The sequence below is a fragment of the Podarcis liolepis genome, assembly GCF_965112155.1.
Source record: "Podarcis liolepis genome assembly, chromosome: 9".
NCBI classification, from domain to species: domain Eukaryota; kingdom Metazoa; phylum Chordata; class Lepidosauria; order Squamata; family Lacertidae; genus Podarcis; species Podarcis liolepis.
The window spans coordinates 42,783,647-42,810,556 of record NC_139564.1 but is presented as its reverse complement, the minus strand read 5'-3'; the positions used below and the strand labels follow the sequence as shown (position 1 = coordinate 42,810,556).

At 40.7% G+C, this 26,910-nt stretch overlaps 1 protein-coding gene across 4 annotated transcripts in view; it reads left to right on the top strand.

Annotated features, from left to right (window-relative positions):
- The window catches only part of FSTL5 (follistatin like 5), a 322,690-nt gene that overhangs the window by 177,736 nt on the left and 118,044 nt on the right, over positions 1–26,910 (top strand). For 2 of the 4 annotated variants that reach the window (XM_083520281.1, XM_083520279.1), the window contains exons 5-7: positions 6,513–6,709; positions 7,497–7,517; positions 14,384–14,504. In XM_083520281.1, the coding sequence (XP_083376407.1) occupies positions 6,513–6,709; positions 7,497–7,517; positions 14,384–14,504 (339 nt within the window). The remainder of the gene's footprint in view (positions 1–6,512; positions 6,710–7,496; positions 7,518–14,383; positions 14,505–26,910) is intronic. The other 2 variants (XM_083520282.1, XM_083520280.1) reach the window with 1 other exon arrangement.

Genomic DNA, 26,910 nt, shown 5'->3' with positions numbered 1-26,910 from the left:
CTTTTTTTATTACACTTTTTATCTCACCTTCCTCCTAGGACCTCTGTGAAGCACACATGGCCACCACTGCTTTTATCCTCACAACAGTACTCTGAAGTAGGTTAGACTGAGAGCAGGTTTGGCTCAAGATATTTTGATACCTGAAGTAAACTACAAAATGGTGTCCTCGGTCCCCCATCACCAGGGAAGAAGGGGTGAGGAAAGTTTTACATTGGAAACAAGAGGGTGGGTATCAAATCAACCTTATGTGATGGTTGAAGGTATTAGTGCTAGAATAAATAACTTGAAAGCTGGTAGATGGATAATAGCTAATAATACTGCAAGTAAAATGGTACCATATTGCAAGCAGTACAATAAATTGCTTGCCATTGTACTCAGGCCACAGAATGTTGAGTGCCTCCATCACAATGGTACATGCCAGGCCCTTCAGTGCTAATAATTCCAGTAAGATGTAAACTTTCATTACAGTTTATGGATTGCATTCATGGTCTTCTCCACAAATAATGGTGGATTAGGGGAGAAAGAGAGAGAGAGACTCTGTAATATCTCTGAAAATTCAGTTCTTCCTCTAATTACACTTCCAAACTTATATTAAGTCATGTTAGTTCACTTGTCATGTGAGCACAGACCAAAATAATATAGCTTTTATGAGTATTTTTAAAGCCTCTGGAAATGTGTAAAATTACAGTGAGTGGCTATGTATGTTCTCTTCTTGGTAAAACTGTGAATGTCATTTCCATGCTGTACAAGTGAGGTGTAGAAAGAAAGGGGGAGAAATAACATTACTTGGGGTCAATTGAATACAGACATATCTGTGGGAAATAGCTGGAAATGAGAGCATCTTAATTAGGACTGCTACCTGACTTTTGAAAATGGAAAATGAAATTGTGTGCTTATAGATTGCAGATGATCTAGCTCAAGACTCCCCCCCCCCCTTACACTAAACTATCGCCATTATTGTACATTATGAGCATAATGACAGCCTTTCAGGCAAGTTGTTTAAATATTGACTTGATTTGTATAGGCTTCTGACTGAGATGGGAAACATGCTGGATGGCTTCTTTAGTAGCATGACTAGAATTGTAATTCCAAGGCTGGGTGATGTTCAGAGTGAACAGGTACTCGCTGAAGGAAATTACTGCTATTATCATGTTGAAACGCTCTATCAAAATAGTATGTTTAACTGTTGCTAGTATCTAATATATTTCCTAACAGATGTGATCCAGAAACATAACGGGTTGAATCCAGATAAGGTAGATAAATCAAACTTCCAAGGGCTGAAAAACATAACAAAAAGCACCTGAATCATAAGAGCTCCCAAGTCTGCCTTTCTGTGGCGAAAATTCCACAACTGTGGAAACTCTCCTCTTTCGTCATTCTTATTCACCTTACAATGTAGCTGGGTGGTTTGTTTGGTTTTAATAAACCATTTTGATTAACAGTTCACATTCTGTATGCATACCGGGTGGTCCCTCCCATTAGCAGTGAGGTAGTCACCTCAGGTGGCAGATGCTAAGGGGCAAGCAACTGTGATGAGATCCTGGAGTACAGAGCTATCAGGCATGGTCCCCATTGCCAGTGAGGTTCAACATCCAGTCCAGTAGACATCTGGCACCATCTTGCCTTCCCTCAAGCAACCAAGTGTCTTGGTGACCTAATGCTCTACCCAAGTGCGTGTTTTGTGTGTGACTAGTAAGAATGGGGAAGCACAGTATCCTTCAGGAAAAGTCAGAATTTATATCTGTGTCTTCCTCAGAGTGACTAGTTTTGTTTAGCAGGTTTATTTTAATAATAATTAGAGATGGGAAGAAGGTTGGTACAGCTAACAGTTTAATGCAAACCCGATTAATCTTGACTTCCCCAAAAATGTGGAAACCGAAACACAGCTATTCTGTGAAATTGCCACTGTGATGGGAAGTTTAGTACCCATTGAATCTCTGCCTTTAAAGAAACAAGAATAACTTCTGCACCAAACAAGTGCATTTTTAAATCCCAGGTAAACACAGTGTCTTTAAAGCATTTCTACCCAAGGGAAACAAAATCATACTCCGATGCTTAAAAATTCAACAAGTGTAGGTTCTCTCATCACTGTCTCTGTTGGATTTCTGCCTGTCACAAGGTATTCAGAAGCCTTGCCAGGACAGGGGAAAGCAAAACAAGCAAACAAACCAACCCTTGTTAATTTTTGTCTAGCTGTTGTTGATCTTTCATCATCATCATCATTATCATATTCAGTAATAGTAGTAGAGGACACTTCAGCCTTCTCTAATTAAAGTTTCCTATGGATTTTCCTCACTCCTGACAAGTGAGAAAGCCTAGCAAATCATTGAGATTGTAGCTCTTGTGCGATTGGGAGAAGCAGGGGAGAGAAGATTCCAAACCAATAATTATGATGATGATGACGATGATTACTATTTATACCCCACCCATCTGGGTGGGTTTCCCCAGCTACTCTGGTCAGAATATTAAAATACAATAGTCTATTAAACATTAAAAGCTTCCCTAAACAGGGCTGCCTTCAGATGTCTTCTAAAAGTCTTTGACATCTGGTGGGAGGGTGTTCTACAGGGCGGGTGCCACTACCGAGAAGGCCCTCTGCCTGGTTACCTGTAACTTGGCTTCTTGCAGCAAGGGAACCTCCAGAAGGCCCTCAGCACGGGAGCTCATTGTTTTGGCAGAATGATGGGGGTGGAGACACTCCTTCAGGTATACAGGACTGATGCCGTTTAGGGCTTTAAAGGTCAGCAACAACACTTTGAGTTGTGCTCGGAAACGTACTGGGAGCCAGTGTAGGTCATTCACTGTTGTTATTTTTTTATTATTATTAAAGATTTTCTTTAATAATACGAGACAGTGTAGGTTTTTCAAGACCAGTGTTATGTGGTCTCTGCGGCCGCTCGCAGTCACCAGTCTAGCTGCCGCATTCTGGATTAGTTGTAGTTTCCGGGTCACCTTCAAAGGTAGCCCCAGATAGAGCGCATTGCAGTAGTCCAAGTGAGAGATAACTAGAGCATGCACCACGCTGGTGAGACAGTCTGCGGGCAGGTAGGGTCTCAGCCTGCATACCAGATGGAGCTGGTAAACAGCTGCCCTGGACACCATAGACAGCTGTGAATCCAAAATGACTCCCAGGCTCCGCAGCTGGCACAGTTACCCCATTCAGGACCAGGGTGTCCTCCACCCCCACCCACCCCCTGTCCCCCCAAAACAGTACTTCTGTCTTATCAGGATTCAACTTCAATCTGTTAGTCGCCATCCATCCTCCACCATCTCCAGACACTCATACAGGACCTTCACCGCCTTCACTGGTTCTGATTTGAAAGAGAGGTAGAGCTGGGTATCATCTGCATACTGATGAACACCCAGCCCAAACCCCCTGATTAGTAAATATTGAAAAGCATGGGGGAGAGGACAGAACCCTGAGGCACCCCACAAGTGAGAGCCCCGGGGTCTGAACACTCATCACCCACCACCACTTTTTGAACACGGCCCAGGAGGAAGGGGCGGAACCACTGTATAACAGTGCCCCCAGCTCCCAGCCCCTCTAGAAGATCCAGAAGGATGTTCTTGTTGATTGTGTCAAAAGCCGCTGAGAGATACAGCAGAACTAGGAAACAGCTCTCACCTTTGTTCCTAGTCCGCAGGAGATCATCGACCAGTGCGACCAAGGCAGTTTCAGTCCCATGATGAGGCCTGAATCCCGACTAGAAAGGATCCAAATGGTCCACCTCTTCCAGGCCTGCCTGGAGGTGTTCAGCAACCACTCGCTCAATCACCTTGCCCAAGAATGGAAGATTTGAGACTGGGCGACAGTTGGCCATATTGGCCGCATCTAAAGATGGTTTTTTAAGAAGCGGTTTGATAAATGCCTATTTCAGCGGGTCTGGGAAGGCTCCCTCACTGAGTGAAGCATTCACCACCCCGTGAAGCCCATCGCCCAGCCCTTCCCAGCTAGCTTTTATAAGCTAGGATGGGCAAGGATCAAGGAGACAGGTGGTTGGCTTCACTCGTCCAAGCAGCCTGTCCACATCCTCAGAAGTAACAGATTGGAATTGATCCCACACAGCTTGACTAGACAGGACTCTAGCACTCTCCCGCCCCGGCCCTGCTCCCACAGTAGAGTCTACCTCTTCCTGAATCTGAGCGACTTTATCTGCAAAAAACTTTGCAAAATCATTGGAGGAGATCATGTGGCCCGTACTGGGCCCCAATGTAACAGGTGGTTCCATTAAAATGCGAACCACCTAAAAGAGTCTCCTGCTGCTGTTTTCTGAAGATACAATAGGCGGTGAAGAAAGTCTTCTTCACCGTTGCTGCCGCCACTTGGTAGGCTCGACATCGAGCTCTAACCCGCGTCCGGTCAGCTTCAGAATGAGTTATCCGCCACCAGCGCTCTAGCCGTCTCAGTGATTGTTTCATTGCCCTCAGATCCATGGAAAACCACAGGGCTGTTCGGGCTCCATGCAATCGGAGAGGGCGCGATGACACTAAATATTTTACGCTAGAAATAAAAGGGCAGGTGGAACATGTAAGATAGATAAATATGATTGTTTGTTTTGGAACATCATATATTTTCTTGTGCATCCATAAGTGAAGTACAGTGGTGCCTCGCAAGACGAAAATAATCCGTTCCGCGAGTCTCTTCGTCTAGCGGTTTTTTCGTCTTGCGAAGCAACCCTATTAGCGGATTAGCGCTATTAGCGATTTAGCGGCTATTAAAGGCTTAGCGGTTTAGCGGCTAAAAGGCTATTAGCGGCTTAGCGGCTTAGAAAAAGGAGGGGGGAAGCGAAAAAAATCGCAAGACTTGCAAGACGTTTTCGTCTTGCGAAGCAAGCCCATAGGGAAATTCGTCTTGCGAAGCGCATTGAAAAACGGAAAACCCTTTCGTCTAGCGGGTTTTTCGTCTTACGAGGCATTCGTCTTGCGGGGCACCACTGTACAGCAACATGAAATTGCAGAAGAGTTTTCCATCAGCTACCGCTGAATAAATAAGTCACAGCCCTTTCTTTTATTATTTATTTGTATTTTTATGTTAGGTACTATTAATATTATTAATTTTTATCTCTGTTTTGCATCTGTATTCCACTTTCTTCTCCAAAGAGCACAAAGCAACATACAGTGGTACTTCTGGATGTGAATGGGATCCGTTCCGGAGCCCCGTTCGCATCCAGAGCAGAACGCAACCCACGTCTGTACGTGCCGCGATTCGCCGCTTCTGTGCATGCGCGCGATGTCATTTTGAGCGTCTGTGCATGAGCAAGCGGTGAATCCCAGAAGTAACCAGTTCCGTTACTTCCAGATCACCGTGGAACACAACCTGAAAACGCTCAACCTGAAGCGACTTTAACCCGAGGTATGACTCTCTCTTGCCCCATTGTATCCTCACAACAATCCTATGAAGTACGTTAAACTGAAAATGAGCAACAAGCCCATGGTCAACTAGCCCAATGAGCTTTAGAACTGAGCCTCTAAAATAGCCATAGTGGTGTTTTTTTCTGGGTTCCCCCTACCCCACAGACTGCCTGGAATGGCTCCAGAGATCATAAATATATAGATGGATACTTATCATCCATTTAGTGGAATCAAGCATGCAAGGTTGTCTCTTATTTGAATTCACTAATCACTGTGAGTCATTTAATCTAAAAAATTATGCCCTATCTATACCAGAATTAATTTGCCATACATATCTTCTGTATGAACTTAATTGCTATTTTTAAATAAATAATGGATGTAACTGATGGCTTTTAATTATAATTTTTTTCATTCCATAAAATATAATTTATGTGAAAGAAGCTTGACATGTCGATGGTGACAGGTTTCTGAATGCCCCCTTTACCTCTGTTTAGTGAGCCTTATTAGCTTCTGTAATTGACCCATTCTTCATACTTTAGAACTGAAATTATTTTCAAAGACATATGAAAAATGTCATCATTAGGAAGTGATTGAATTCTCTGAGTAAAACTCACATGCATAACGATTACCTGGGTAATTGTATTGACATTTTAAAGTAGAAAATTGAACTCGCATTGAGTAAGTTCAGTGGAACTTTTCACTTTTCTCTCAAACTGAATTTTAAGTTGCTTTATTTTCAAATGCACATGCTTTTCATCAACCACGTTTGAACTGCTTAACTCCTTGTGCACTAATGCTGTCATATTGTTCTAGCTTCTTATTGTTGTAATTTATGCTAATTATTGATATTTATGCTGTGGACTAATTCCCACACTAGGAAATAACTATTGTATCTAAGCATATGTTGAAGTGCTGGCTGGAAATCTCACATATGGACAAAGCCCAATTTCATTGCACACTTCTGAAAAAAATCCCAGTCATGTTCATCCATTTTTTCTTTTTGCTTGTATTGTTTAATATCTATATTGATCTAGGCATATTTGCACATGCTTAAGGGTCAAAATTCAATTGTAGCATTTGTGCTAACAGAAACAGCCTGCCTTTCGTAGGAAACAATTTTTAAAGATCTAATTCAAGTAAATATGTTATTATCTTGACAGGGGGTAACTGTAAGTCAATCGACTACAATAAGATGAAAAACTTTCTGCTGGATCTCCAGAACAGAAGATACATGCTACAAACAAGAGAAAGAAGTGTTGAAGATAAAATGGCTTTGAAGAAATTATTGGTGGATCAGATGTTTAAATATTATGATTCGGACAACAATGGTCTTGTGGACAGCAATGAACTGACACAGGTAAATGCTTTAGTTGCATTTTTGTTGCTTCATATGATAAGTTCTCACCAGGAGACTACATAAGGCCATAAGAAGAGCCTTATTGGGTCAGGTCAAAATCCTATCTACTCCAACACTATATTTGCACAGTCTGTACTTGTGGATCCCAACAACTGGCATTCCGATCCATATTGGCTCTGAACATTTTCTAGAAAGAGTAATCACAAGTGTTTCAGTTGTTTTTAACACTCTTAAAAAAAATTCAAAGTGAGATCAGTTTGTTCCTCATCACATATCATTTCAGCTCCTAAAAGTCTTGCATTTATAGCTTTGTGGGAGTATAATCAGGACTCTTGTGTCTTTGATTGCAGCAAATACTACCTATACAAATATTCTCTTAACATTAGAAATAAAAGGTCCTGTAGATACTTAATTCACTCTGTTTGTACATCACAGGGACTGGAGGATAAATCCATCTTTATTTCTCAGACAAATGATAGCTAGTCATTTCATCCTAGGCCATCTGTGTACTCTACAAATCCAAGATATCATTTTACATGATTGACAGCCTTTGTGCAAGCAGAACTAGCCTGGAATAGTAGCCGTGGAAGTAAAGTGTAAGAAATATTTGCTGAATGCTGTAGATAAACTTGATTATAGCTGGGTCAAGGTAGTGTCCTTTAGCATCTGTTCAACCTACTTTATTATGATCCCTCACATTATTGATATGCCTTAGTACTGAGATCGTATTGCTATGTAGGACTAAAATTTGAAGTCTGAAAAATGTCAACTATTTTATCTTTTACAGCTGTCCCCACTCCTGAATAAGGTAGGCACAGATTCCACAGAAAGAGACCCTATGTTGCTGCACATATGACTCAAACCAAGGGAAGGGCAAAAAGCAGTTGGACCCAGTTCTAGATAATCCAATCTAGTACTGAATGCAAAGTTCCTAGTGCTGATTTGGTGTGCAGCTTGGATGGCATGGTTGAAGGAGAGGCAAATTTTAATGTTGTCCTATCTGCCTTGTGAGCATGAGATTGGTGGTGGTCTCACAACCATCTGATCTGTTGTTGAGTCAGGAAGAACATTCTCCCATTAGCCATTTGTTTCTACCAACCTTATTATTTCAATATACATGAATGAGCACTCCCAACAAATCCCAGATGCAGCACAGGGATAGCAATATTTTATGCACCACCCAGTTGATGGCTGATCAACTAGGCAGCAGAAGAAAGTGGAGTTGGTTCCAGACCCCAGATTTCTATACTGGCTTTTGCTGCTGTGCTGCTATACCTGGTTCAAGGTGTTAATGCTAAGATGCAAAACTCTAAATGATCTTGGATCCAATATTTGAAGGAACATATTCCAAAGTACCTTTCATCCTAAACTTTCAATTAGTGGGAGAGGCCCTGTTCATGGTCCATGAGATGGATGGTAACATAGAATCACAGAATTGTAGAGCTGGAACAGACCCCAAGAGTCAGCTAGTCCTGTACCCTGCAAGGATAGAAGTTATTATCTGTGGTGGCTCCCCATCTGTGGAACTCCATCCTCTCATCAGGCAGTCCCCCTGCTTCAGCCATGCACACACAAAATCAAAACTCATTTATTTGTCCAGATCTTGGTGAGATAATGAGTGTCAGGTCCCTATCAGAAGCTTTTCCCGCTATTATCTTTGTGATGTGTTGTGATTGTCGTTTCTTTGCCGTTTAAAATTATTCTTAGGTTTCTTTGCTATTTTACGTTTTTAGCTGCCCTGGGCTGTCTTTTGGGAGGAAGGACAGAATGGAAAAAGAATAAAAAGATAGCTAGGTATTTCAAACACGTTAACCCTGTGATTCACAAATTACATAAACCAGAATAGAGGAATGATTAATTTTATATACAATATCTTGGCATAAATAGATTGTGGGGCACAATCTAAATCAGCAAAGTTGGTCAACAGTTCATTATGTTCCCCCAAAACTCTGGGTTATAGGTTGTGGCTAATAGGATTCATCTTGTCGCTCCCTTTCTGATCTATTGGTGTAATAAAATCCCCAAAGCATCAGGTAATGGGAGTGCTTAGTAGGCACTGTGGGCATTTTACAACCCCACAGAATCAGACCCTAAATATAATCGTCAATCAAGGGCTATCATGCCGAAAGTCCCCCTGTGAATCTGTGGTAAGGCAAATTTACTTGCATGTTTTCTACGCCATGAAAGCAATTACAATACCTTGCATAGTTGTAAATTCAGTTTCAATTATTGCAGGTGTCAATGTGACTGCTTAATGCTGAGAGGTGGATACTTAGAGTACCAGTTGTTTTATGGGAAGACACAGTGGTAAAATGTACTTTACCAGTGATTCATGCATTTGTTTTGTTACCAAGGAAATATATTTCAATGAAAAGCAAAGCTTATTCACACATTCACAGGAATGGCATGCAGAAAGCACAGACTGATGTGTGACCCTTCTGTGCTCAGACAGGGATATATACAAATGTATGCTGGCCAGAAACAAATTGAAACATTATTTTTACAGACTTGATTATATGCTCTCCCCATGACTCATGATCTATTTGGTTCATTAGAAGACATTTACACATAATGCCTTTGGCAGCAACTCTGTTCTGAAGGTCCCTCAGGCTGGAGGTGGGGCAGCACATGTGTCAATCAACTGCCCCATGACGACAAAGTCTCTCACCCCAGTTCTTCCTCTGGAAACAGTTCCCTTATGAAGACTCCTAGGGCTAGACGGTGTGGCAAGGGGTGTAGAGAAAGTCATTGTCTGATGCCCGGCACAAAGTCTCTCTCCTACCTCACCAGGCTGTTGCAAATAATAATAATAATAATAATAATAATAATAATAATAATAATAATTTATTTATACTCCACCCAAGGTTTCCCAAGCCACTCTGGGCAGCTTCCAACAAGAGATTAAAAATACATTAAAACATCAGTCATGAAAAACTTCCCTAAACAGGACTGCCTTCAGATGTCTTCTAAACGGGGGGGGGGGGGGAGAGAGAGAGAGAAAGGTGCGCAAGCTGGAGCTCTTGGATAAAAAAGCAAGCTATAAATATACAGTGGACCCTCTGGTTACAGATTTAATTAATTCCAGGGGGCTGTGCGCACCCTGAAAAATCCGTAACCAGAGGCGCCACTTTTGTGCATGTGCGCACGGTGAAACCCAGAAGAATACACTTCTGGGTTTGCCACGTTTTTAACCTCAAAGTTACATATCTAGAGCGGTATGTAACTGGATGGTCTGCTGTATATCACATAGAAGGTGGAGATTGCGACCAACTTGGATGGCTTCAAAAGAGCATTCAACAAATGCGTGGCACTCCTGGCTATCAGTGGCTCTTAGTCACAGTAGCTATGGTCTGCCTCCATGGTTGGAGAAGCATGTTTCTAGATACTAGTTGCGCAAAACCACAGGAGGGGAGGGTGCTATTGCACAGAGGTCTTGCTTGTGGGTTTCCCAAAGGTATGTGTTTGGTCCCTGTGGGAACAGGACTAGATGGGCCATTGTGGGAACAGGACTAGCAGGGCCCCGGCAACACCATTGCTATGTAACACCATTCAGAGATGATGTAAAGAAAAGCCAGCCAAGCAGCTTCATTGCTTTAACAACAGCATTTCACAGTCCGGACATTTATAACAAAATACTGAAATGAAACAAGCATGTTTCCAATCTTGATAACTAACAGGCAAAACATACTCTGAAGTATGTGCTGTTGCACAACTTTGATGTCTGAGCTACCAACTCTCTTTCTAGCCTACCTCACAGGGCTGTTATGAAGGTAAAAGTGAATACAGCCTTGAGCTCCCGGGAAGAAAATATACAAATATAGGCTGGCAACAAATAGATGCAGTTTCACAACTCTCAGCAAATCATACATACAGACATAAATCATTTTGCCAGCCTTGACTGAAAAAATGGTTAAAGTACCGACTAAAGGAATATTGACTTACTGCAGCTGTAAGATGTTTAATTATTCTATGGTTGTATTTGCTTATTCATTTTGCATTTTTCACCATCTGTGGTTACCGAATATTAATAAACAGCAGCCCAGTGATGATAAGCAGACCAGCAATGACTATGTGGGAGACATGTGTGCTGTCTTTACAGAATGATACATAATTGACTGGTTTGGTATGTTTTGCTCAGAAGCAACCACCTTGAAATAAATGAGGTTTCCCTCCTACTGGTGGAAAAGTGGTGCCATTGCAGTCCCTCCCTGTCTACTTTCCAAGACAGCACACTTGGGAAGTGAATGACATGGGCATGGATGCTAGAATGTAGCCCAGTGTAAGACTCGCGTCTGTTGCTGTGCCCACTTTTTGTCTCTGGCCCCACCACGGGCGTGTGACCCAGAAGGTACCTCAGGATGGAGCATGGTGCTGAGGCTGAAAAACATTCACCACCCTTGGTTTAAACCAGTGGTCCTCAAGCTTTTTCAGGCTACTTCCTGCTTGGTTCCATAAACTCACCCCCAGCACTCCCTACCCTACAAAAATCGTTATTCAGAATAGTGGTTTGCATGACCCACTAAGGAAGATAATAACACCATAAACTTTGAAACTGTAGTGATTGATTGCACATTTATTCAAAATCCATTAGAATGTATTTAGTTGGATTAGTTCAACAAAACGGATGAACTTTGATCCAGTGATACCAGGAAGGATCTTAGACACCACATTTAGTAAATACTTCACTGTTGAGTAAATTCTTAATGTGAAGTGATACCTGTTTCCCAATGTCTGGTTTAAAGTCACTTAAATCATCAGCTCCAGCTCCCCCTGTCTCTTAGCAAGCCCCCAGAGGGTGGCACCACCCCCTTTGGTAACCACTGATTTAAACCAAGCTTCCGCAACTTGCTGCTTTCCTTAGGTTGTTGGTTTTCAAATCTTACCAGATGCAGCATGGCCAATAGTCAGGGTGGCGGAAGTTGCTTAAAGCATATAGAGAGCACAGATTGCAGAAAGCTGATTTCAGAGAGAAGAAAAATGTCACCACAATAAAAGCCTCTATCTCAAAACTTGCGTAAAAATTGGGGTGGTTTGGGGTTAATTATCTTTATTGAATTTATATACCACTCTTCACCAAGAGACCACAGTTTACAGCATAAAACACAAAATGCATAATATAATCATATAAGGAAACAAAAAGAACTCCTTGCCTCTCCAGATGTTTCCTCCCAATTCTGATGGTCCTAACTGGGTGGATAAGGGGAGCTCACTGCATCCCCCCACCCGGCTTTTTGGCTTTGATAGAACCAGCAACATTTTTACGTGTGCTGAAACTGCTGTGGAAATTACACTCAGAAGAAAATGAGTCCTCCAGTTGATTTTGCCCATCTTCACAGAGCTCATTTACATAGGTGATAGTGAATACTAAGGCAGTTTCGGACTGTGCTTTTATCAGGACACATTTGATAGGTAAGACACTTAGAATCAAAGGACATAAAAATACATTCCTGGTGGTCTTTCTGAACTCCACGAATAAACATTCATTTGCAAAACCAGAAAGAGAACAAGCACCTTCTATCCTCTCATTCCATGCTGGATCATTAAACAAACACAAGTCTGTCTCTGAGTTGGGTAAATTTACCGAGGAAATTTTTATTTTTTATTTTTAAGCAGGAAAGTTGCAATGGAAACATCCTTACTAACCTGAAAAAAGGGAGGGGAGTGCAGGCTTTCTTTATCATCCAATTTTGACGGACAGCATTTTTTAAAAATAAACAGAATGAATGTAAATACATTATAATTGCTTTTTCTGCTTATAAGGAGTTGCCTTTGTTTGCAAGAGACTGACATTTGTAGCGCTGATCTGAATGTTATCCAGCAAACATTTTTGGTGTGAAAGAAGTGGGTTGGGGGCCGGGGGGGAGGTTTTAGCAAGTGGTAAAATGCTTTAAAGGTGGTCTGTTTTGCACAACTGGTGCTTACTGGTGTTCACAGCCTATGTCAGCTGCTGCTTCAACTTTATTGTTTTAAAACTACTTTTTTAAAAGTAACACCAAAACCACCAAGCAGCTGCTCCGATCCTGGTACATGATGGTGTCACATGCATTTGTTAAGTAAGCAGGAAACGAGAACTTTCAGCTCAGATTTAGGGAGGGTTGTAACATGTGTCTTAAAACACAGGGAGGTCGTTTTCTCTTGCTGTGTTTCAAGGAGAGTGGAGTATTTTCACCCAATGCACATTTCCCAGTTCATTTCCCTGTGCCAGTAACACACACACACACACACACACACACACACAGTCAAGCAAGCTGAGCCATACAAACTGTCCCAGCAGTCAATCAGCACCAAGGTCAGTGGCTAAATGCCAGTGGCTCCTGGACACCAGCTAGCTACGCTGCAGTCTTCCACCCCGGTGGTTCCAAGGTGTCAGCAATGATGGCTCTCCCAGAGTGGAGCTCACCATCAAAATGGACTGAGCAGTGACAGTAATCACTTTAATTCAGTTGTTTCCTTAGTTTACGTAGTCATTTAAAGGTACCTATCACAAGGGCTGTAAGAGTAGTAGATACATGCTTTGCATTCAGAAGGCCTTGAGTTCAATATTCAGTACCTCCTGGTAGCATTGGGAAAGACCCCTGTCTTAAATCCCAGAGAGCCACTTCCACTTGGTATCAACAATATTTAGCTAGATGGAACCAACAGCCAGATTCTGATGATCCTAGAGACAAAAGAGAATTAGAGCTGGGTATCATCATTATGTCGATGAACAATTTCCATACAGTCTTAAACCTGCATTTTTGTGTAAAGTTTAATAAGCACGGGAATTAAAGCAGAACCCTGTAAAATTTCCTACAGGATATTTCCCATGGGACAGGACAGCAGTTAACCTGGTACCTTTTCGTAAGATGGGGTCAGAAACAACGTAATTCAGTGTTATAATTCTCAACTCATACATGTGGTCCAGAAGGACAGCACAGTTTATAGCAAAAACTGCTGAGAAGTTGAGGACAACCAAGAGGATCATAATTCACCTACCTCTTTTCCAATATAGGTTGTCTTTCTGAGCAACAAAGGTAGTTTTAGTAACTGTGAAAGTTATGTGGCCTATAATGGTGATGATAAAGTTGCCTGATTTTTCCTGATCCTTCGCTCTCACAGTAGACCACACACCACATCTCAGGCATTTCCAGAGGGTCTACCAAACAAGAAGTGTGGGAAAGGGTGACATACTGGAAAAGAAGTGGTAGGAAATTCCCCTTGGATAACTATCACTGCATTCAAGAAATATTAGGTGCCACACTCTGACGTTTGCATTAGAATGCTAGTGGCAGAAAGGAAGAGCTTGCTATTCTTCTTCCATGCATGATGAGGATATATTAGACTCTCTTAGTTCTCTGGGAGCAGTATCTATAATAAAGGTGAGACTGATTATCCTGACAAAAAAATGCCTTTCAACAATCCAAAATGCATAGTTTGTATTTCATTGTTAGCTCTTATTGTATGTCCATAGAATTCCAAATCTAAATGTGCATAGTCAATGAAAATGGATTAATTTTTTTATGAATGGCACTATATAATTACAAAGCAACTTGAAATTTCTGACTTTACACAGTTCTAGTTCATTGCCCTACAGCATCCTTAAAATGATCTATTAAATGATATTAGGAATACTTAATTATTCCATTCAACTCTTAGAGCTCCAGTGTAATTTCATGGTTATAATTTTCTTGTCAGGTAATAAAACAGGATGAGCTTGGCAAAGATCTGTCTGACTGCTCTCTTTTCGATCTCTTGAAATATGATGATTATAATGGTGACAAGCACCTAGGCCTGGAAGAATTCTATAGAGCATTTCGTGAGTACAATTTCTAGTTTTATTCCCAGATTTACCTCTGTGTTCTGCTCCATATGAATGTATGATTTCAAAAAACCTTGGTGTAATATTTGAAACAGATCTTACAATTTTGCAACTTTTATTGAACTGAGGCCCACTAGAATAGAAGCCCACCCTTATTTAAGTATTTATTAAGATAACGGGATATTTGCCAACTATCTTCTATCTCACAAATGCTAGTATCAAGCCAATAACAAATAGCATGGATGGAGAAATTTTCTGCACCTACTGACTGCTCATGCAAAGGTGATGGGTGTGGAGGAGAAGGGCTCATGTGCCCCCCCCCCAAACCTGGCACCTTTCAGATGTTTCGGGATTGAACTTCCATCACACCTGACCATTGATCAAACTGCCTGGGACTGAGTGGGAAAACATCTGGAGAACATCTGTTTGCAGAAGGCTTATCTAGTGGGTTGGCATTCAGATCTGTGCACATTTAAATCCAAATCTACAAAAACCACCCTAAAACAATATGTGAACTGAAACAGAGCCAACTTTCTGAATTCACATTTGTCCAAAATTTGCAGTGCAGTTCTCCAGCCAAACTGTGCTTACAAACATGCTTTTGTTATTGGAACTTGTGCATAAAAATATTAGTTGAAATAACATACAGAAATGCAATATAGCAAAGGAAACTGCATGAAAAAATGTGTACGTTAGTAAAAACTGTATACATAAATATATGAGGAGAAATTCCCACAAAAATGCTGGTGAATTTGCATGAATATTTTTTTAAAAAGCAAAGTGCTACAGAAACATGGGGAACCAAAGTTAAGCATGGGAAAATAAGAAACAGAGAGAACCAAAACTGACATATCCTTCTGTCTATAGCTGGAAGACAGTAGTGGATCTTGCTCTCTTACCTTTTTTGCTCTCCAATCATTCCTAATCCTGGAGAATATCTATATACCACAGACTCTTCCCCCCACCCTTCGGAATATGCTGCATAACAATCTTCTGTTCTACTTCCTTTCTGCAAATGCATAAGATCCTAGTACTTAGTGTTAATTAGTCTGTAAAAACTAGTTTTCTTTGCTTCCAAACAGTAGCACCAGGTTATACCTCCTGTTTATCTATAAGAATGCATCAGGCTACTGGGTAACCTGTATAGAATTATCTTGATTTTAGCAAGCTTATGTAGTTTTGATTGTGCTTTCCCTTAGGGAGGCTTACTAGTACAGTGCTTGAGAATTTCTGCCATATGTTTATGGAGCATGAAAAATAATAGCCTGAAAAATATTTGAATATAGGGGCCGGGGGGGTGAGTCTACATCTGAAAATACACATTTCAATACTAGTGTTTGGGATTCAGGGTCTTTAGGAGTTCAGATTCCCTTTAAGTTTCCTTTCTGAAGTCAGTTAGGCAATTAAATTCTGTTTAAATATGCAGACAGGACAGGAGTGTGAAACCGGCATGATTAATTATCACTATTGTTTCATTAGCATTTCCTAGTAGGGAAGATTTTTTTTTTCAGCAGTGTAGTTAATTAGAGCCTTGACTGTCATCTGAAGATGGTAAGTTCAGAATCAAACATGACTGAAAATTACTTTGTGAGTTTTATGATTTGGCATCTCTAAGCCAATAGGGATTTGGATTCTGCAGCTCAAAAATCAATTTTCTTTTAAATAGTTTTTAATGGGACTGTGCTGAATTTTCTTCATTTTCAGTAGAAAAACAATGCTTTCTAAAGTTTACCCATTTGACAGTGGTTCATTGTTCATAGCCCTGATCAGCTACGTGTTTAGCACATTTTGATAAATATATATGTCTCATTATGTGGTAAATTAATGTAACTGAGGGCAAACTAAGCTAATTCAGAATGAGAGAAATCTTATTCAGAAAACATTGTCCTCACTTTGAGGGAACTTCATAGGAGCTCAGTGACATTCTCACATAATCGTATCTTACGGACTGATTAATAACATCTCTATCACTAGGAAGAACAATATTTTTAGTACCCAACGTCCAGCTATTTGCAAAGAGGCTCAAAATAAAGTCCTGCTCCCACTATCTGATTGACAGGTGTGCATACCTTTTGCTGCTTGACTATATTTCGGGGTGGCATGCCATCTCTTTGTACAGCTGCCCGGTGAAAAGATAACGGTGGGGGAAATCATGTGAAGGATTTCTGAAAGGAGGCACATTTGCTTAAGGAGAAAATGTTAATGAAGCTTCCCCAATTTTCTCACTATTACAAACATTTATGTTTGATTAGAAGTGTTTGAAATCTACTTGGTGCTCTCATGTATAAAATTTTTATCACCACAGTGCACAACTTGATTGGACAAGCTTTAAATGAAATGGAAGTGTACTGATGAAGCAATGGATGTATTTAGCAGGGAGTAGTTGTTAAACAGGTGAATTGGCCACATTAGCAGAAAGATGTGGGAAAGCACTGGTGAGCACTTATAGGGGAAGAGTGTAGTCTGGAAATCTGACTACATGGCTGTGGGACTGGCTGGTATGGTTAGGGAGTATCCTTGGGGTCAATCAGTAAAACCTACCTGGAGCTGTTGGGCCCTAGGAGGGGGGTGGAGCAGGAAGGCTTCCCTACTCTCCTGAAAGGATGGGTGCGAGGAGGGGCAACCTCTTACTCTTGTAAGGTTTGGTTCACCTAGTTTGGTTATTAGTTAGATCGCACATCTTGCGTGCCCTATGCAGATTGGTTTGGGGTTCACATGAATAAATTTGACCTACTTCACCCAATCTCTTTCTTTCCTGTGTGGTCACAATAACAAAGCACAGCAGAACTAGAGCAAAAATGAAATGGCAGCTTTCAGGGATGATCTCTTGAGAGGTGAAATTACATGTGCTAGAAGCTTATTCTGTGGGTTTACCAAGATCAGTGGTACAGGGGATACTGCTGTAGTAGCAGGCCCAGAGCCAGTGTTGAGGAGACTCTGATTTATTTTTAGAAGAAAAAGAAAGTAAGTTTCTACCCCTGTACTCGTGTCATATAATGAAAGTTATGAAGCAAAATGTGCAGACACCACTGAAAGCAGTTATTTTGTGAGATATGATCCTGGCTGTGCCATGGCTTGTGTGCTTTCTCCAAGCCCTGATCCCAACTGCCACATACTCAGCAGAAGTTTCAAAAATGGACTTCTGTCTGTGTACAGCTGTATGCACAGAGAACATTGAACACAATTTGGAATTCTGCATGAACAAGTCCCATCATCACTTTTGCTGAAATCACAGGAGGCATGGAGAGAGGGTAAGAGGCATAGTTCCACTAACTTTCCATGCAGATGTGCAACAGAAGATGATAATAAGTTCTTTCTTTCTTTCTTTCTTTCTTTCTTTCTTTCTTTCTTTCTTTCTTTCTTTTATAGTCTTTATGTGTTGTGTGTATTTTCCTCATATTGCAATATTGCTCTGACTAGGAATGCTTCTTATAGCAACAGTAATTTTGTGTTTACTATTTGTATGATTTTTGTGGTTGTTTTTTTAAAGTTGAAATAAAAAGTAATTTCACCTCCCTATTAGCATACCTTTATGAAATAAACATCAAGGGAATGATCTCAGGTAGCCTTTCACAGCAGTGCACAAAAGTCCCATGCTTGCAGCAAATAAGTAAGCAGCAACAACTTATTCCTTTGATCACTTAAAGAGATGGAAATGTGTAGTCCCTTCACTTTATGGAAGCGGCAGAGAACAGAAAGTCAATAAGAACAGAATTGATTGAATACCGTGAATACAAATAACAAGGCTTTATTATAAATAATGGAAGTAACATTCCACACACATCTTCGTACAGTGGAGAAGAATCACCAACATGACTTGAACTGTGAGTCGTCCATCAGATATAACACAGAAGTGTTTTTGAGGCACCCTATGAAATACAATCATATTTATTCTGAACAAACAGCCAGTAGTCATTCGGTTTTTAAATGCTGCAGAATATTCAAGGAACAAGTCTTGTAATTCACTGCACACAAATACGCATAAAGTCATAGTATTTTTTATTTCGTAAGCTGCTTTGGAAACAAGATGATGAAAAGCAGGGTATACTTTTTAAAACAAACAAACAAACAAACAAACAAACATAATACATAAATAATAGAGCATCCTTATTCACTGGTATGAGTGTCAGTGCTGGAAGCGCTGCCCTAATGCATGGTTTTCTCTGTATTTAATCTCCATCACTGGCTAATTAATTTCATCCTGAGTATTTTTAGGTGGCATGGACAGAATGTGAGAGTGAACTCTGAGGCCACATATCAGAAATGCCTGTCTGGTTCAATGAGTAAATTAGTAAAACAAACTAGATGGTTGTAGTCATCAGCAGAGCATGGGGCGGTGTTACCAGGGTGCTACTGTGATTTCCAGGAGAGAGACAGCAGTGGGGCAAGGTTAGGCGAGCTCTATACTAGTGGGTGTCATGAGCCCACAATCCAGACTGCCAGAGTGGGTTGCAATAATAAAATATGCAATTATAAGACAAATAAATCAATTTCAGCCATAAAACAAGTGTAAAAACAATTAAAAACAGTTCCACAATGAAACAATTAAAAACACTTCTGACAGTGGTACCTTGGTTCTCAAATGCCTTGGTACTCAAACAACTTGGACCCAAACACTGCAAACCCGGGAGTAAGTGTTCCGGTTTGTGAACTATTTTGGAAGCCGAACGTGCTTTATTTTAAGTGTTACACTTCCGATTTGAGTGCCACACTTCCGTTTTGAGTGTCTCCGAGTCCTGTCTTTGCTATTTATTTTGCTTTATTTTGCGGCTTTTTTGTTTTGTTTTTGTGACTGTGTGAAACCCAGTTCAGCTACTGCTTGATTGATTGTGTGACTGCAGTACATGGTTTATTGCTTTCATTTTATGGACCAATGGTCTCTTTAGATTGTAAAATTCATGTTAAATTGCTGTTTTAGGGGTTGTTTTTAAAAGTCTGGAATGGATTAACACTTTGGTTTTGGAACAGACTTCTGGAATGGATTAAGTTTGAGAACCAAGGTACGACTGTATACGGAAAAAATACAACTATTTAAAAACAATTCTGCCTATAAAAACAGTTAAATATAGTTCTAATATGGTTGCAGACTGAATGAACATGACAGGGTGGCCCGTCCCATTTTGCTACCTGAGGCAAAATGGGTATGTGTCACCTCCTACCCCATACTTGTTGTTGTCTCCTGCCTACCCTCCACTTCTGCCACCACCGGAACACTCCCTCTCACTTAACTCAGTAAGGAAGGGTGTTCTGCAAGGCCTTGGAATTTATCTTTTCTGCCCCAATAGCAGGGAAAATGAGTGGTACCACCAGATGCTGGAACATCTCCCTCTTGATAAAATTTGATTGGGGGGGCATTCCGGCAGTGGTGGGGTGAGTGGGGCACAGCCTCTTGCACACCCACTGCCTGAGACGGCTGCTTCTCTCCACCTAATGGGTGAACCTTCTCTGGAACATGCGAGAGGAGAGCGGGGCTGTGCAGACATGCCCCACCCTCAGCATTGCACATGCTGGCTTGTGCCAGCTCTGATGGATGTGCATACAGCACAAATATCTGCAGGAAGGAAGCCTTGGACTATACAGCCGAAAACCTGAATGCTACTTCTGTGCTGTGCAGAAGGTTGGCACAAGCCAGGGAGCAAGTGGAAGATTCAGAACAGTCCTACCCACATGTTGATTCAATCCATGAGCAGTAGCTATGACTAAGGTTAGCAATACTGAAAAAGAAAGAAAACTGCATAATCTAATTAGACTTTTATTATATTAGATATAATGCCAATTCTTATGACTAGCATGAACAGTTCATTTTTTTATGAATGTGTAATTATGACTTAAATTAATACTCACAACACTGTTAGATGTTGCTAGTGATCTGTGCAGTCTCACGTGTAACAGAAATATATACCGTATTTTTCGCCCCATAGGGTGCACCGGCCCATAGGGCGCACCTAGTTTTTTTTTTGGGGGGGAGGAATCAAGGGGGAAAAATTATTCCCCCCCCCCCGCAGCCATCCCCAAGCTAGAAGAGGGAGACGGAGCACTCCGTTTCCCTCTTCTGCCTTCAGGGACAGCCTCCCTAGCCTCCGTGGGGCAGCGACTTGCCCCACTGTCCCCCGAGCTTGTGGGGCTGGCGGTGGAGAGAAGCAAGCTTGCTTCTCCCCACCGCCAGCCTCCAAACCAGGTCGGGGAATAGCGGGATGGCGGCGCTCTGCCTCCCCGCTGTCCCCCAAGCTTGTGGGGCTGCCCGATATCTGCCTGAAGCCCGGGGTGCGCTCCAGAGCATGCCCGGTGCTTCGTGTGTGTGTGTGTGTGTGTCCAGTAGCACCTTAGAGACCAACTGAGTTTGTTCTGGGTATGAGCTTTTGTGTGTATGCATACTTCTTCAGATTTATTTTTTACTGGAAAGTGTCTGTTGACTCTGGCAAGAAAAGGTAAAGTTTCACCTCTCTATCCATGCAGTGTGTGTGCTCTAGTTTAAAAATAATGTTCAAGTTGCTTTTTTCTTCTTCTTTACTTTAATTGGATGATGGTCTTTGAGAAGGATTCAGCAAGATCCTATCTCTGTTATAGAATTGCTTAGTACAACTGCTTTGTCATAGACAGGAACAACTAAGCTTTAGTATATTTTCACAGTTGTATTGGTTAAGCCATAAGTATCAAAATAAGGGATCTTTGAAGATAGTCTTTTTAAAAAATAAAAAACACGCCCTACCTAATAATAATGTTTTTGACATATTTGGAATGCATCAAAGGAAACGAATCAGTTAAATATTCTTAAATTAGCCTATATTTTGAACGATGAAATCGATTTCAGTGAATGTCCTTTATGTGAAAATATAATGTAAATAATACCGTGCACTGATGGCCATACATAAATGCCTTCCCTGGAGGAATTCTGGTTCATTTTGTTCCGTAGTTGAAAGAATACTATTATGATGGGGCGGGGGGGTAAAGTACAATTTTAGATGATTCCACCATAAAGTTCATTTCCAAAAGTAATAAGCACATTTAACTATTACTATAGTATTCCTTTGTAACTCTTGACCTGTCTTTTTTATTCTGTCTTTCATGTTGAGCTCTTATAATGTACTTTCTATTGTGTATCATTTTTCCTTGTTCACTTTCCATCTACTTCAAAGACCTCAAAAGATACTATTGGTGACCAGGTGAAATAAAAATGTAATGTAGGCATTTAGAGAGATCTTCAGAGAAATAATGTCGATGAAATGGTATACCCATAATAGTGCTCAAGAGTTAGAAGCAGGTACCATTAAAAGAGAAGAAAAAACATCAAGTTTTAATAAACTTTTGTCATTATTTTTTTTCTTCCATGGAAGTTAAAGTAGTATATATATGTTATGGGTCCTCTTCCTTTCAAATGCTCAGTCAAACATGCTAAGCTTCAGTCAAGTATGTGTGGGTTGTGGACCAGGTGTGGGGTACCTTTCGCTCTCCAAATGTTTCTGAACTACAACTCACACTAATCATGGCCATTGACCGTGATTGCTGGGGCTGATGGAAATTGTAGTTCAGCAGCATCTGGAGGCCCAAAGGTTCCCTACACCTTTTTTAAAACAATGTTGTGGGATCACAGAAAAGTAAGTCATCGAAAAGTGTAGGAATGCTGTAATGGGAATTGTAGTTGCTTGTGTGTAAGTCACCGACTTCTCTAAACTGCTTGTTTGTTTAAACCTTTCCCTAACTGAAGCGCACTCCTGTGCGTCTGCTTCAGTCACTGGCAGAATCCGTTAGTGTGTGTTTCCTAAACTTTTTCCAACATAAGAATTCCTTGACAGCCAGTCTCCTCCTAGCCTCTTCTGCGCAGAGTAGGCGTGCCCAGTGGTGGTCCGGCACTCTCCCCGCTGATCTCACTGGAAGAGTCCCTGAGCCTTCCCTCCAAAGTGCTCTCATCCTCTCCTTTCTTCTTGGTGTCACCTTGATTCCCTTCCCCCTCGGAACCTCTCTCTCTCTCCTTGCTGGTTCCCTCTCCTGCACTATCGGGGCAACTTCTCTCTCTGCTGGTCTCCAATGTCAGTTCCATGACGAATGCCATTGACAGTTATTGAGAAATGCGTGCATTTTGTATACTCAAAAGAGTACAACTGGTATACAGTAGTAAATACGTACTATGCGAGCTGTGCAACAATTAATATTCCTACTGGGTTCAACCTTCACTTGGGCCATTCCTTCATTAGAAGCCAGGTCATTTTCTGTCTGCTTCACTCCATTTGAAATAGTATTAATACTGGAGGGTCTTCTGTACATGGTTCTTGCAAGGATTACTGAGGTATTTGAAGTCCTTTGAACACCTGAGGAGGACGATGTTCAAAACTCCCATAGTCTCACATAGTAGACATGCCCTAGCATTTGGAAGCACATCTTTTTTTCTACAAAGAACCAATAACAAACTTTAGATAAAGAGGGAATTATTTGTCTTCCAGATCATTCAGGAGTTTCACTTAACCAGTATAAAGCAATGCTAGTTGCTAACAGCTTTATTTGTGTTCATCACTTCAATATACACACACAAGATGCCTGACTAAAAAGCTCCCATTGTGACAACTGATTACTTCTGAGTCACTGATAGATTTTGGAAAGTCTACACTCAAAATGAAAAATCTTTTTCTTTTTCTTTTTGCAATCCTACTTGTGGAAGTAGAATGCATCTTTCATTGACTATGTCTTGAGAACTGTTATGAAGATTACAAATGGAGCTTTGTAAATCAGATTCCTTCACTATGTGTTAATACTGAAACACTCGAGATACGAGCTTTTTAAAAACAACAACAACAACAAACCTTAGGCCTTTTGCCAACCACATGCTGCTTTATTTTAGATGGTTATTGTGTATTTTGAAATGCACAGTATATTTGCTGTGACTGTGTGGTACAATGTGGAGACCTTTAAATGGAAATTATTCCATATATTTGTAGGTAAACTGAATGAATAAGAAAAAGAGTGAAAATACCATACATAAATAAACCTTCAGTATTTTACAGGTTTCAGGTTTCAGGGAAACCAGTAAACCTAGTGATTAAAACATAGGCTCTTTTCAGGCATTCACCCCAATGTGATTAAAATGATGTAATAAGGAAGTGAATTGGCAGCACACTTGCAATACTGTTCTAAAGGAAACTGAGATCACTTGCTTTATTTATTTGTTTATTTTATATCCCACCTTTTTTCCAACGCATTAAAACAGATACAACTAAAAACACACTAATCACTATAAAAATGTTTGGGGGTTTTTTTGGGGGAAAAAGAAAGTAAAATAAAATGTAAAAGTTGACAAGTTAAAGGAACACTGAATTCTAATACTTAAAATGATTTTAAAACCACAACAGAAAATAAAATGTGCAACATCCACTCTCAGAAGACCTTGTGGTGCTGTGGGTTAAACCACAGAGCCTAGGACTTGGCGATCAGAAGGTCAGCGGTTCGAATCCCCGTGATGGGGTGAGCTCCTGTTGCTTGGTCCCTGCTCCTGCCAACCTAGCAGTTCGAAAGCATGTTAAAGTGCAAGTAGATAAATAGGTACTGCTCTGGCGGGAAGGTAAACGGCGGTTCCGTGCGCTGCTCTGGTTTGCCAGAAGCGGCTTAGTCCTGCTGGCCACATGACCCGGAAGCTGTACACTGGCTCCCTCGGCCAATAAAGCGAGATGAGCGCCGCAACCCCAGAGTCGGCCACGACTGGACCTCATGGTCAGGGGTCCCTTTACCTTTACCTTTACCTTTAATAGTCAAAGGCCTATCTTTGCCTGCCAGTGAAAGGAAAGCATTGGGAAGGGGCTGTATAGACTCCAGTGGAAGGGAGTTCCACAGCCTGGAAGGAGCCACTAAGAGGCTCCTCACAAAATGTGCAGGTGAAGGTGATGGATCGAGAAGAAGGCCGCCTCAGAAGATAGCAAAGCCCAGGCAGGCACATTTAGGGAAATATAGTTTTTCAGGTAGCCTGGACCCAAACCAAATAAGACTTTGTAAGTCATAACTAGCCATAGCTGTCAACGTTTCCCTTTTTTTAAAGGGAAATTTCCTTATTCCAAATAGAATTCCTTGCAAGAAAAGGGAAAAGTTGACAGCTATGTAACTAGCATTTTGAATTGTTCCCACAAATTGACCATTTACAACTTCCCTGCACAGGGCTGTCTTCAGATGTCTTCTAAAATTGTTTATTTCTCTGACATCTGATGGGAGGGCGCCACAACCGAGAAGGTCTTCTGCCTGGTTCCCTTTAACCTCACTTCTCACAGTGAGTGAACAGCCAAAAGGCCCTCAGAACTGGATCTCAGTGTCCTGGCTGAATGATGGGGCTGGAGATGCTCCTTCAGATATATAGGAATGTCAGCTGTGCTCTTGAATTTCTCGTTTCATTAGCCATTGATTCTAGTGAGACCTAGTAGGCTCGCTGCTTCCTTAAATGTTCAATGAGAGTTAAATGCAAGTGTTCTATAGTAATGTTTGATTTATATATATATATATATTCTTTGTAAACATAAACATTAGCTTGAGATCTATACAGTCGTAAAACAAGCTGGAAAAGGTGCCTATGGTAAACTTCTGACATTTAAATGAAATGATTTTGCCTGAGCTAGCCATGTGCAAACACAACAAACATATACTGACATTGATTTTTGCATAAATTCACTTTTCCAGTTGGATAAATGCATGAAAAAATATACAATACATTCAGCTGTAGATTGTTAGCCTTTAAAACCAATTATTGCTATTTATTATGTGAGCTGACATTTAAATGTGGTATAGATGCAGGTCTGTGGTCTCTGTAAAGCCTGTAAAATCAATTTTCAAATTGAAATTAATCAGGAGTCTTAACATTCTGTCAGAATACTGATGTGTGTTTGCATCTTCTTAAGCCTAAGAAACTCTCGCGGTCCCAATAACTGAAGGCAACCTTATACAAAGATGTGGCTTGCATCTTAAAATAACTTAAGGGAGTTCATGAAGTAATGTCTTTAAGCTGCTCACCTGTGATATTATAAGTTAATATTAATAAGTTAATCTCAACTTACTTCAAAATGTTGATTGCAAATACCACATTTGAATACACATGCTCTGACATGTGCATTTGTCAGGAACCCAGGACTGGTTAACTCAGTGGCATATGTGAGCTTGCCTATGTAATATGTTAAATGGCTCTTAAGTAAAATTATAATCAAGTTTGTGTGAGTGTGGTGTGATGACAGAATGTACAGTAATGGGCTTCATCAAGTCCACCATGTATGTCTGCAAGGGGTGCTTTTTTCCCAAAAATATGCAGCACCTCTTTTTTGTTGTTAAAAAATGTGGCACTTAGTGTAACAACTTCATGGTGAGTACCTTTAAAAAAAAAAAAAGGACTGCCTGCAAGGATCCTCATAGGTCACTAGGGAGCTCCACCATTCTTTCTGAAAAGCAGGCAGGCACATATTAGACCATAACAGAAAATAGTATCCCCATCAGGCCTGCTTTCATAGTTTGGTCAAGGAACCTGAGGTTAGAAAATTAGTGCATTTATCCAGTTCTGATGCTAATATGTTCACCCTTCCTCTCCAGTCACTCTCCAGTCACTCCAGAGGCACAGTGTTTGCTTACTTAGGTGTGGTTGTCTTTGGAAGAAAGCACTTCCTTTTGTGATTCGATGATTCTAGAAGACTGTTCAAAGAATGTTAAGTGCAAATTGCAAGTCTCGCTGAAATTCATTATCTATTATAAATAACAAAAGTCAGCGACATATCTATAATTCTTTATGTGCATGCTTGAATATCATTGTTTTCAAAAAGCTTTGAACGCACGTAACTTACTCTGTTCATGTAGAGAATTACATCACTCTCATCTGTCTCAAAAAGGCTTCAAACACAGAAGCTTCATGTAAATTATGTAAATCATAAATTCTTATCATTGAGGTTGCCTGCTGTGTCCTAAATCTTTATTGACTGGGGGATTAAATCTCAGCTTCTAATATTGCTTAGCATAGGGAATATTCTTAGAGTTTTACATTCTGTCAGACCTTAATGGGAAATGATCTAACTTCTAAACTTAGCAAGTGCCAAAAAAGTTTCTAGTATAGTAAAGTCAATGTTGTACAAATTGGATTAGAGACTTAAGGCAACCATGTTTATATATCAACCACCTGAATTTTGAGATACAAAGATCACAGTTTTTGCTTTGCACTAATAAGATATAGCAGAAACGCAGGGTAGGACATCCCTACTAGAATGGGAAGGATGAGTGACATTTTAAGTGAACCTGATTAGTGGTGGTTGGACAAGCCTCACTTTCAAAAACAGGGTTGTTGTTTTTTAGCTTTCCTAGAAATTGCTTGAGATCAATTGTTTGCTCCTTGAGTTTCCTTGAGAAAAACTAAAAAAAAAACCTTGAACATCAAACACATCTTTTCTTCTTCCAGTTT